The sequence below is a fragment of the Argiope bruennichi genome, chromosome 8 (genome assembly GCF_947563725.1).
Source record: "Argiope bruennichi chromosome 8, qqArgBrue1.1, whole genome shotgun sequence".
Classification (NCBI taxonomy): domain Eukaryota; kingdom Metazoa; phylum Arthropoda; class Arachnida; order Araneae; family Araneidae; genus Argiope; species Argiope bruennichi.
In genome coordinates, this window is record NC_079158.1 from 85,121,464 (window position 1) to 85,135,542 (window position 14,079).

At 27.1% G+C, this 14,079-nt stretch overlaps 1 protein-coding gene across 1 annotated transcript in view; it reads left to right on the forward strand.

The window, feature by feature from the left end:
* The first annotated feature begins 430 nt into the window (after positions 1–430).
* LOC129981637 (cell adhesion molecule Dscam2-like) overlaps positions 431–14,079 on the forward strand; it is a 506,908-nt gene continuing 493,259 nt past the window's right edge. Inside the window, exon 1 of the mRNA XM_056092554.1 lies at positions 431–1,302. Within this exon, the coding sequence (XP_055948529.1) occupies positions 1,251–1,302 (52 nt within the window). The 5' untranslated portion in view covers positions 431–1,250. The remainder of the gene's footprint in view (positions 1,303–14,079) is intronic.

A 14,079-nucleotide genomic window follows, 5' to 3' on the forward strand; every position in this document is an offset into this window, starting at 1 on the left:
GTTTTATGGATATTTCAAGACATTAGATATATATCTAGACGCTTAATATTTGTCTTAATATTTCCTGACTGTATTACCACGTGGATCCCCTATTAATAGGAAAGTTATGCAAAAGTTTTATGTTGACATGCCATTTTTTCTTACATTTTATAAAATGTTTGAATAAAATGGAGCAGTAGGATATGCTTAAAACTCTTCAGAGATTATACAGTGTATTTAATTCATATCATTTTTATGATTTTAAGAAGATGAAAAAAGAATTTAAAATGAGAAAAAATATTGAAATTCGATTACGGGCCTTTGACCAGAAAAATTAAGAAAATTTATAGATGGTTTTCTATAAATGATATTCATATTAATTTGTCTTTGATGTTATTTAAAAGTAAAGAATAAAAAAGTTTTGATTCTGAAAGTTTATCAGATATGTATTAATTTTTACTTTCCAATAAACTACTTTGAGAGGAGAGATAATCGATTTCCGAAGACTAGAAACAAAACTTATACTTTCATGAAAGTGTATTATTCAATTTTAAGGGAAAAAATATCATCAATAAACAGTTGCAGTGAATAAATAACAATTGTTCATGCATGATGATAAGTATAACCCTTTTTAACTAGAGTCCTTCGAGCTGCGAAGAAATTCCAATTCTTTACCACAAGCTGTCTCAATGAAAAATGATGTTTGCAAGTGGACCAGAACGATAAAACTTTCTTAAAGAAACTCTATTTCCTGAAACTTACGAATAAATACAATATATCATTTGCGGCACAATAACAGAAATGTCACCAAGTTGTCATTGACGTACGATTCACTGGGTCACATCTGAACGCATGACTGTAGAAGTAACTACCAAGGAAAAAAAAACTAATAAGAAAATCCAAAGAAGCAAATAAAATAACGAAAAATCACCCCAGCAATGTAAAAATTCACCGTCTTGACATATGATACCCCAAATATGATTGCTATTATTTTAGAGCCTCTAGCTCTGGCGGATTCATATATTTGACCAATATTTTTTCCAACATTAGAGAAAAAAAATTCTATTTCTCCATCTGAGCGTGAGGAAGAAAAGTGTAATTTTTCCCTCCTCAAACTATCTTCTATTCTAGAAAAAAATTGCCTGCCTTTTTTTATCAGATGCTACACGATCTAAGTGGATTTCAGTGTTTGTTTCGAAGTGTTTGTCAAAGTCACTTCTTTTTTTTTTAAACCGAGACAAATATTGGTTGGCAGAAACTTTTCAAATAAAATGAATCTTCTGTGGAATACTCTCTTCACGCTTCTGCTGGTTTTCGCAACAGGTAAGATTTATTTCTCTGCAAACTGTTTTCCTTTATTACTTTTTCTATATGCGTGGTGTATTTTAAGGATCTTCTTGCCAGTATAAGGGAATTCTGTTTTCAAAGCGTGTAGTTTCATAAAACTTATGGTTTTTTTCATTCTTCAAACAAAGTGCTAGCGGTAAAATATATATAAAAGGATTTCTCATGAGGTTAAAATTATTTGTCATATTGACCTGAATGAGAATGTCTATCGTGACATCCGTGTTTACACTGATGTAAATTGCGAAAAAAATGAATAAAGGATTAAACTAATTATAATTGCTTTTATGCATATTCTAATATTTAAAATTTCTATATCCTCAAAAATTATGAATATACCTACGAACAAAATCTGCAATTAAATGACATTTGATGACAAAGGAATTTAACATTTATAGAAATGGCGAATCATTCCAGAAAATAAATTTAATTGCAGCTGATATTTGATGACTGTTATTCAATTAACAATGTGTGTGTGTGCGCTCGCGCGCGCGTGTGTATGTAATGCCGTTTCCCATATTAAAATAGCTTTTCAATGTATATTAAAAATATTATATTGATATTTAAATCAATAACATAATTTTTAAATTACAAAAAAATTACGATCCTAAAGTCAGAATTTTGTTACATATTATTGTTATTTAAAAAAAAAATTATTTCAATCTCAGAATTATAAAAGTGATAGGAAAAAAAAAAGATAAAAAATTTAGGATATCTTCATTGATTTCTAAAATGAAGCTTGATTTCGATTCAAAACCTACTTTGTTGAAGAAACTGAAAAAAAAATATCTAATATATGATGAGTAAAATTTTTTTTATATTCTAAAGGGTGCCTCAAATTTTATATTTTTTTTACAGAAATATACTTGCTAAATTTTCATAATAAGGAATAATTATCAATGTGAAAACATAAATCTTTTTCTTAAGATTTATTAAAATTTTCTTAGAAAACACTTTTCTAAAGATACATGAATTCATTTGATAAAAAAGATGTCACTTTGTGTAAAAGTGAAGCCTAAATCATAGATATTAATTATATATCCATCCTTTAAAATACTTCACAATATTAATTATTTTCATACTTAAAAGACAAATAGATTATTTTATTAAAGCATTTCACAGGCGAATGTTTTTTTTCAAGGAATTTTAACAACCTACAACTGTTACTGTGATTGGTTAAAATGCTTTGTTACTAGTTCAGCTTCTCATTTTCACATAGAATAAAGTTATTGTTGATTAAGATTCATGATACTAAAATTAAACTCACTTCCTTTCAACAATTTCGCCGATTACAACTTTTGAGTTAGTCTATTTCTTAAAATTTAATTTGTGATTTTATATTTTCATTAATTTTATTATTTCATTATTCATTTTATTACTTTATTCATTTTATTACTTTATTCATTTTATTACTTTATTCATTTCATTATTTTATTATTTATTCATTTCATTCATTTTGTTTTTTTTTAATAAAATAAAGTTTTAGAGTACAGAATTATGCATAAAGTTTTGGAAAATTATCTCTAATTTTCAAATATTTAAAAATATTTTAAAGGTTTACAAGTTCTTCTCTTGTTCTTAATTTTTTTTTCCAAATCAGTGCCTTAAGTTGTGAAATAAAATTTTATTATTTGTGCCACTAAACGAAAGATAAATTGATATTTTTCCTCGGTAATAGTCTCATTTATCATATTTTATCTGGGCAGCTATTTACTTTATTTCCTCATTACTTCATCTTTTTCTGACTTTTCAAACTGAAATACTGAATCAACTGAAATAGCATCGCTTTAAGTTTCCATTATTTATTAAAATATGTAAGCATATTCTGTATGACATAATGGTAAAAATTCGTCGTATATGCTGTATTTAAAGTTAAATTAAACACCTGATATTTTCCCTTCAAAATTACTAAAAGTGTCATTTTGTTTCCAAACTTCATTTATCATACTTAGGGCATACTGAACAGTGGATTCCATAATTATTCTTATTCAGAAAGTGATTTTTTTTAAATTTTTTTATACTACTGAAATATTTGAGCAAAGTATTTTCAATAAAATCATTTTACCTGACAAAATTATTAATATTTGCATCAAGAAAAGAATAACAATAGCAACCTTCAACAATAGTGAAGTGGCCTAAGTAAAAGTCAGCTCTAAAAATAAAATTCTTTTAAAAAAATTATTTTGAAGATTATATTTATACATTATATGATTAGATTTCTTAAATCACTAATAAATTTAGTTTATATTATCTATTTAAAATGCACTGGTTGAAATCTTGAAACGAACCTTCCCTGATACTGAAATATATATATATAACATAACATCTTTGGTAAAATTTTTAGACCAATAGAGAGAGAGATTTGTATGTACCGTAATTTTATTATGATATTTTTATAGGGATTTCTTTGATGTTTGTCAACATAGGCATGGAAATATTAGTATCTTCGAAAAACATGCATAGATTTTCAGGATGTAACCCTTGTCTCACAGCATGGGAAACCTCGTGGTATACGCAGTCAGAAATTTTCTAAACGCGTGTTACAAATTATTTTATAAAAATTGGGACAGAGATCAGGAAATATGTGAACGTATTAGAATGAAGTTAACATGGGGTAATTTAAGAAAATTGTTTTTTAATAAGATTGAAATTACATGAAAAGATATCGTTACACTCCTATTTACAGCTTTATTTAATTATTTGTACATTCTATCATAAATAGGTGAAATCTATTTTCGCATATCCATATACACTATCAACCTATAAGTAATTGGGCACCTGTGATAAAAAAGATAAACACAATTTATTCATATTGAATAATTGGTAGAGCCTCCACCTGAAGCAATTACATCCTTAATCCTTTGTGGCATGCTTTCCACAAGTTATTTGATTATGGACAGTGGTATTTTTCCACACTCCGGCTTGGAGCAGACATGCAAGTTGTTTTACTGATTTTGAACGGTTGCTACAACCCTTAATTCAGAGATCCTAATCGTCCCAAGGTTTTCTAGAGGATTCAAGTCTAGATTCTGGCAAGCCAGTCCATTCAGTTCACCCCATTTTCATTATACCCATTGGTGGATCTGGCAATAGGACGAGTGGCGTTGTCATCTTGGGAATAACAATGATCAAACCCGTAAAATTGCCACAGAGGAGGAAGTACTTTACTATCAAATATAGTGGAGTAGGAGCTGGCGTTGAGCTTGCCAGGAATCGGGATTTAAGGTCTCAGTCCATACCATGAGAAATATCAACAGACCATAAATCTAGCTCCACCAAAACTTTAAAGTAGGACCGATGCATTCTAGCAAAAGGCATCCTCCATACATACGCCAAACCCAGTCTCTGCCATCTTACTGGTAGACATTGAACTTTGATTCATCACTCCGGTGAACCGTTCCCACTCATCTACAATCCAATTTCTACTTTTACTGTACCATCTCAACCGAATAGCGAGCTTGAATTTTTTAATCAAAAGTTTATGGGTGACAATACGACCAAGGGAACCAAGCAAATTAGCTTCCTTGCGAATGGTATTTATCGAAATATAAGTCCCAGATGCTGGTTAGAGCTCCTACTCCTATGTGGGTCATCGGTTTCGTGCGGGTTTTCCGAATTTCTCTAACAGCTCTCGGCGGTCTGTATCTCAAAGTATATTGGGTCTGCTAGGTAGATGCACATTCCAACAATCACCATTCACATTCCAGAGTCACAAAAACCACTGTCGATTTTGGAACATTTAACTCACTATATATGTTCCTTAATGATCGGACGCTTCTATAATATCCGACAATTACACTTTTCTCGAAGTCACACAATTTTGAATCTAGTGGCATCTTCTATGCGACTGATCCATTGCTCTTTCTTACTCAATATTTAAGTACAGAAAGCGTGACGTGGATCAGGACCGCATATATCCTCATTTGCGTGGGTGTCCGAATACTTCTTGGTAAATAGTAAGCATTTGCAAGTTAAGCATTTCCTAATGGAATATATATAAACCCCTTTTTATCTTATTTTATTAGAAATCTCAGATAACTAGTCAATATTGCTTTCAGCTTATGAAATCGAAGGATTTATAATCATTTATATTCATATCATATGAAGTGATAAGTGAACTTGAAGAAATCCGTACTCTCTTGGTACAAAGATGAATGTATGCTGATTATTTGAAAAATTGATCATAAAATTGTATCCATGAACACTACAAAATCTTAATAATATTAGTAGATTTGGAAGATTTTTTTAAAACCAGTTCAAGTATTCTCAAAGCTAATAAATAGCAATTTGTTCTTACTTATTTCCATTTTCTTTGAAAACAATTTTACAAAGTCGAATGATCTATAATGATGAATTGCACTTTGGATAAAAAAGTTAAAGCTTAAAGCCTAGATGCGTTAATCCGTTTTACAGTCAATTTTCCCCTGAAGAAAAGAATGTCAAATTATTTTCTAATTTTTTGTCAAAATTGAAAAAAAGAAATAAAAAAAAGCATTTGCTCGTTTCGACACTTTTATTCTTTAATTTTACCTCTCATAAGGGAAATTTATATAAAAAAGCATTATAAATGTTTTAAATGTTAGACCAAAAAAAAGCATTGGATGAGTTTAGATTAACAGACAACATGTAAACCATTTACGAATTAAAAATAATGCTCATTATGCGGAAAAAAGCTGCTTCATCAACACGCGATAGATTCTAAATTCTCAGTTGATAACGTTTCCTATCCTGTTTATAAAGTTATTTCATGAATAAACGTTTAATTAAATGCTCACGCTTAATATCTTCTTTTTTGTAAATCTATTACGTTATTATTTGAAAAATATTTGAAATGCTAAAATTCAATATATTAAAAGAAAAAATCTATTTTTTGTTGTAGAAGTAAAAATAGCATGCGTCAGGTTTGTAAATATTTTCGAACCTTCTTTCTAGAATAAAATGAGCATCAGGCTAAATTGGTTTCAAAACATAAAACTTTATTCTCTCGATATGCACAAGAAAATGTTTGTTTCAAATACACGATGTAAGCTTACCTAAGTAATTTGAATTTTATTCAACATATTATTTTTTTAAAAAAAATCTGAATTATCTTTCTGCATCTTAAGGAGACGGTAAATTATTATTTTAAAGGTGTTTGCGCAAAATATATACTCCAGTCATAAATTATCCAATATTTCTGTTTATATGTAAAATTGTTGTTACAATATTCAATGGTTTTTAAATAAAGGAAAAGAAATTGGTGATAACAAATAACATATTTAAACATGAAAATTTAACTTATTTTCAAATACATTTACGAAGTGTTTCAATTTGTATAAGAATGTGCATTTTCTTCCAGAACTTTATGGACGTTTCTAATGATAACATTAATAAATCATTTGTTATTGACGATTTCTTTTCTTTTTTTAAGAGGGAATTAAAATGCAAATACAGGAATTCGTTTTTATAATTATAATTCACAAGGAATTTAGACCAAAACAACATTACAATTGAACATATCATATTTCAAAATATGACTTTCAACTAAAACAGATATAAGTATTTTGAAGGATGTTCTAAAAAGAATATTTTAAAAATTCTTACTCAATACAGCAACCTGAAAGCCTCAGATTGAAACGAGTTTTTTTAATTAAAAAATCATATAAAATAAAAGTATAAAGAAATTCAATGTATAAAGTATTCGAGTATAAAGAAACTACGTCTAATACGTTAATAAGATAAATATTAAAATGTACAGATACATATTAAAGTAATTTAGAGTTTATTTGCAGATAGAAATAAAAACATTGCATCTCACTAGACATAATATCACGTTTTAATTGATGAAAATATTTCATAACATGGCGAAACTAGTGATGAAGGAATTAAAGGACTGATAAGCTAGGACGAATGAAATAGTTTATAGCTGTCTTCAATTTTGATAATATATTGCCTACTCTAACGTCTCATTCATGATTAAATCTAAAATGTAATAAAGCACAGAAAAACACAAAATGTTGGATGTTTTAGGTTAGAATGTAAATGTAAAAGTTCATGGAAAATCAAGGCATAAATTTATTGCGAGAATATTTAATCTCTTTAATCTTTCATTTTTAATGTCTTTTAGTGTGAAGGAGAAGAAACAAATTTGAATTCTGAAGCAGAGAGATATCTGATGTTTAAAGCAGTTTGCTGTTTAAAACCCGTAATATTATTCTCTGAATTTTTAATCGGATAACAGTTAAATTCATTCATTTAATCAATTTCTTTATGAGTTCTGTAGATGTGAGGTAATCGATGCAGAAAGATTTTGGTTTATTAATAATGGAATGTAATTTCTAATTCTTGGAAGCAGATGATCTAATCAATCTAAATTTGCCATACTATTTTTCATTATCAAACACAGCAGTTGGCGGAGGAACTTTAAATCTAGTATATTTTTCTTATATATATTATTTTGAAAAGTTTTATAATAATATAAGATGGATAAAGAAAATCTGGAATACAAAAGCAAGTTTGTATCATGTTTTTTTTTTTTTTTTTTTTTTTTTTTTTAAATTTTCAAGATTGATAAAATTATATTATTATTTAAATAACAGATGCGCATTTTAATTAAGAAATAGTTATGATAACAGTATTAAATCTCCTTAAAATATGTTTTAAATAATCAGATGTATTCCAGAATTTTTGAAATTATAGAAGTAACATTTTATGTTCTCCATATAATATTTTTACCAGCACTTAGTAGTATTCTTTCTGAGTTTTGATAGAAGGATTATAACATTACTTATCTATACTTATAATAAAGCTCAATGTGTGTGTGTGTGTGTGTGTGTGTTGGCGCTCTACAGGCCAGACCGTTTGACATACAGCTACCAAATTTGGTACATGTATACCTTGGAGGTTGGGAATGTGCACCTGGGGTTTCTTTTTTCGAATTTTTAATTAGAATTTTAATTATTAATTAAAAACTAACTTTCCCGCCAAAAAAATCTTCCATTTTCCCCACCGCCAACTTTTCCGCCAAAAAAATCTTCCATTATCCCCAGCGCCAAACGAGAAAGGCTTCAGTTTTTTTTTTTCTCCCAACAGTAATGAGGCTAGGGTTAAAATTTTTCGGCGGATTATTTCAATCGGTTCTGTTTATTTTCTTAATGTTTGATGCATTTAAAATTAAACATTGTTAATGACTCAATCTTTCAGATTCATTTTGAAGTACTTTTGAATTAAAATAAAACAGAATGAAGGAAATTAAAAATTTCTAATCCGCATAGCGGTACCCCAACTGGCGTAGAAAAAAACACGTATTTGCGTTAGAAGAAAATTCACGCATGCGCATTCTGTTCTGATTGTTGCCATGACAACGTTATCAACGGATGATTTAAATTATTTTTGGGTTAGTTGCATGCTTTTGTAAGTAAATTGTATTTATGTTAGTTATATATTTTTTGTATATGCTTATAGTTTTAAGTACATCGTTTTTTAAGTAGTTTTTTTAAAACCTGTTTTCAACCGTTTATTTTAAACGATTCGTTTTATTTTCTTAGTGTTTGATGCATTTAAATTTAAACATTGTTAATGAATCGATCTGCTCATAATGAATCGAAGAAAATTTTGTTGACCAACTCTTGAGATATTACATAAATTTAAAAAGATATTCTTTAGTGCCCATAAAGTTTAAACGCTGAGTGACTCTATTTTCAGTAATTCAGATTATAAAAAAATGCTTTGTTTCAGTAAAAAATATTATTATATTAATTGAAGATAAATTCTTTCCACTTTAATTTAAAGCATAAATTCTACGGATGCTAACAGAAAATGAGAGAGATACATATTACGTTATGACTGAAGGCCTTTATAATATTATGAATGAATTATATGATAATCAAAATTTGAAGTTTTAAAATATTTTGCTGAAGAATCTATTAAAGTTGGAATTGCATAAAATATTTAATTATTAAAATTTTAACGAACATTAAGATTGGCGAACCGGCTGGTCGCCAAAGGCGGCTAGTAAAGAATAATCTTAACAGTCTAACAAATCACTGAAGAAAATTAAGTCACTGGAATTCGTTTGGTGAATCTATATCACTTATACATATTTTATTTAGGTATATTAACAAAATAATAAAATTACTTATAAAATATATAAGGAAATAGATTCGCATGAACTAGACGATATATTTTATATTTGAAACGTCAGAATACTTACGAAAAATATCAAATTCATTTTGAAAGCATTTATTTACTTTAGTTTCTTTCGAATTAAGCAAATTACAATATGTTTTAACATTTAAGGTACACAATTTAATAAATATAATGCATTTATTTAATTGGTTTCAACTATTGAAGCAAATTTAGTCTTTCTCTTACAACACAATTCTGTAGTTTCTGCCTAAAACAAAAACAGGTTTTATGAATTAAATATAATGTCGAATTCGAAAAGCATATTACAAAAAATTTAAATTGATATAAAAAAATAAATATTTCCGTATTTGGTACAGTTTTTACTCCTCTATAAAAACTGATAGAAACAAAATTACTTCCAAAATATAAATTTTTTTTCGGCATAAACACGAAAATAAAATTATTACACAGTTTTTTTTAAACAATTATCGGCTGTAATATTTTATTTTAAAATCATTTAAGTGAAATATTTTTTCACAAATCGTTTCCAAACATTTTTTTAAAACGAGAGATGATTAATTGTAATAAGAAAACATCCTTTCATGGATAACTTATTATTAAACTATTTTTATAACTAATCATTTGTTTATGTTTACACATCAAAAAGAATTAATATCATTTATGTATAATATATAATTTAAGTGTATATAAAGAATATAATAATTATAACTTATTTCAAAATAACTCTTGAATAAACAATAAAATAGAATTTATATTCTATTTTTGAAACTTTTCTGATAAATCGCATTGTATCAACTATTTGATGCAATCTTAAAGTTGAAAAACATGCTAATCTAGTAATTTTCAAGTTGAGATTTTAAATAGTTTAAACGTAGTAAAAAATAAAATGTTTACATAAATAAAAGATTATTATAGTTTGTTGCATATTTTTGGAGTAAAATTTAAGTACAAATATTAAAATTATTTGAAAGATTAAAAAGGAAAATGAATACCTATTCTTAAAAGAATTAAAGAAAATAAAGAAGAAAGGAAGCCTTCTTATATCTCTAATTATTTGTAAGATCAGAGTAATTAAAATATTTGTTCTCTAAATTGTTTGAACAGTTATTTTTAATTCTAAACATAATGAAAACTAATTAATTATCATGACAAAAATTTAAATCTGCCTCTTGAATTGTAAAATCTTAACGCATAATTAAGTAAATTATTGATGAGGAAAAAATTAATAAACTATAAATAGAATACGTAGCAACTTGAAAAGAAAATGTTTACTTTGATTTTATAATTTATTAATTAGTATAAGGAAACGTGTTTAAGATTTTAAAATTTCTAGTTTTTCATTTTAGTGCATTCAGCATTTCACGATTTGTTTAAATAAAACTTCTTCAATCAGTATAGGAGAATTCGTCTACATTTTGAAAACCATGAATTAATTATTAAAATTGATTAAAAAATCATTTTAGTAATAAATAAAGTTTTTAAAAATATAGAAATAGTTTGTGCAAAAAAGAAATGAGTTTTCCATTTCATTTGTGAAATTTTATTAATAAACATTTCTAATGAACATGAAAATACAATTAAATTAGTATTTAATTTTTTAATAATGACTAATTTTCATTCTTATTTCTGGTGAAAAATTGCACCGATTTCAAAAAATAAAGAAAAAGAAGCATTTTAATAATTTCTTATTAAGTCTTAAGAATTTTTTCTTATTTCATATAGATTTAAAAATAATTTTTGAATGCATTTCTATATAAAATGCTTGTTCTTCTATTCTATTTTTATTTTTCTGCGAAATTCTTTAAATTCTGGAGTTTTTCCTCTTGGAGATGTTCTGGGAAATGGTCATTCAAAATTGCGAATGGATGGGTTTCATTTGCTTTGGTGATTTTAATGTCAGTTTTAAGTAAATTGTATTTAAATAATTCTTAAAAGTCCAACTAATCCTTTCTAGTTGGATTTGGCTGAAACATTACGTGAATGCTCTGCTTAGTTAGTGGAGAGAAACTCAGAAAAATTCCTTTTAAATTTAATTTTTTTTAAAATTTTCTTATATAATATTTGAATGTCCGCATTAAAATTCTTGAGTCAACACTTTTTATTTTTCTCTTTTATTTATACATGTTTTGCATTTAATAAAAAAAATAGTTCCCAGTATATTATTTATTGATATAACCAGTTTCCTGAAGATTTGACCATAACTGATATCCAAAAAGTTTCTATTTCCGGTGTAATTTGCAAGTAAGGACCTGAATAAGAACCATTCGGTTGTTGTTGTTGTTTATAACGCCACTTGCCATGGACAAGCTCTCTGACGAGGTCAGCGATTTTAAGCCAAGAGGGCGCCTCTTGTTTTAGTAGCGCCAACTAGGGCCAAGAATACGTCTTAGCTACTCACGCATCACATCCGCTTGCACAACTCCTTTTTACAGGGGGGCACATTCACACATCTCACAGACAGAACATATTAAGAACAACCATGCCCAAACCGGGACTCGACCCCAGACGCCCAGATCACGGGGAATGCGCGCTACCCCTATGCCTGGACGCCGGCAGAACCATTCGGAACAAACTTGATTGATATTTCTGGAGAGTGAAAAAATGTCTAGTGTCGTAATTTTTCTGTATTTTTTTAAATGTTGAAGATATTTAAATCATTTTAATGATATGGTTCGCCTTCTTTTTCCACTTAAACAAAATCCCTATAATTGAAATTAGGAATATGTGAGAATGTAAGTAAATTAGTGATCGTTCGAGGTATCCTTCATAGCATAAAATTGAATTCTTTTCTCTAGAATGGTAACATTAAGACTTCTCATAACGTGCACATATTATAATTGCGGTGCTTAGCTAAAATTAAAATATAAACTTTTATATGTTGGCCTGGATTATTAAAAAAATACTGCTATATAAAATGCTTAATCAGAACATATATATATATATGTTTTGAAATATGAGGTTTCACATTTCAAATGCTTATTTATAGTCGTTTTTTTAAAGCTGAGTCTAGTAAATAAGAAAAACAGTGCTATACCAAATTAAAAAAAAAAACTCTCCGTATGAAATTTTAATTTTTGTTTACATACATTTTCATATGCGTGCTTTGTCTTACTTCTGGATGTGATAGTTTTCGAAACAATCTGCTGTTGCAACCAATTTTGTTTCAACATAATTTGGTGTATATTTTATCCAGGTTGTGTGTCAAATGTAATTCAATGATAGTTCTAATATTATCTTTTGACTTTTCCATGCAAGAGTTAAAACTATTATATCATTGATGTTTACTTTTTAAAATTTCAGATCAAATTCTTATTTGAACATTTCCAAAGCATGATGAGATGTTAAATCATAATTAAATTATACAGCCATTTTAGTTGTCCGTTTTGCACCATGCCATAACGAAAACATCGCCGCATGTTAAAAAAAATGTAAAAGAAAGCAAATGGCCATACGCTAAAATCCAAGTTCTGAAACGGAATGTGAAAAAGCAGTGTAAAGTGTTTATGCCTTACGGTTCCTATAGACTATCTTATTCCGAGCTTTAGCAATGGAAATGTTAAAAAATAATAAGGAAGGTAGCATATTCTTGGAAGAGCGGGTAAATGATCTATAAAATTAATTGATAGTTTCGAGTTAATTGAGGTATTGGAGATGCAATGTATGGTGAAATTTCAAACCTCAGTTGAATGACAAGGGTAACAGTTCAGCAAGGTCACCTTTCCAGAACATCAATGCAAAGTTATCTTACGGATATTTTAAAGAGACGATATATTTAAAATCAAAGCGAAAGTTCTTTTGATGAATTGTATCTCCATTCTTTGATTACTGACCCAAAAAGTTTAACTCAGTATCTCTGGAACTTATAGGCTATAATTGAAATAGAATATACAAAAATCTATACTCATGTTTAAATATTTTTTCAAAAAGTAAGAGTTTGTTAAAACATTGCTTATTTAAATATGATTAATTTCCATCATAATATCAAATTACAATAATTAAACTGCATGATATATTAGTCTTTAAAAATTATTTGTGAGAATATTATCTTTAAAATTTAATCAGATAAAAAAATCCCAAATTACGAGTAATGTATTTTTAAACATAATTAATTATTTATTTTTGCAGTTAAAAGATTCTAAATCTAGGAATTTTTATAGAAATCTTATGGGAAAAATTCATACTTTTTTTAGTAGATAAATTGTTAAATAAGAAAATTAGTATATTTTAGTTATGACAATCAGTATATTTTATATTTTCAGTTTTATATTTATTATATATTCAGTTTTATATATATATATATATATATATATATATATATATATATATATATATATATATATATATATATATATATATATATATATATATATATATATATATATATATATATATATATATATATATATATATATATATATATATATATATATATATTTAATATTTCAGTATGATTGGTATATTTTACTTATGAATTCCTTTAATTTATATCATTTGATAAAACGAGGAAAAATCTAATTACTCTTCAAAAATAAAAATCCAGAATAGAAACAGGATAATAATTTTCTCATTTACGGCATTGTAACATAAGATTCACATTCTCTACTGTTCTTGGCTTCCTCTGTTTTAATT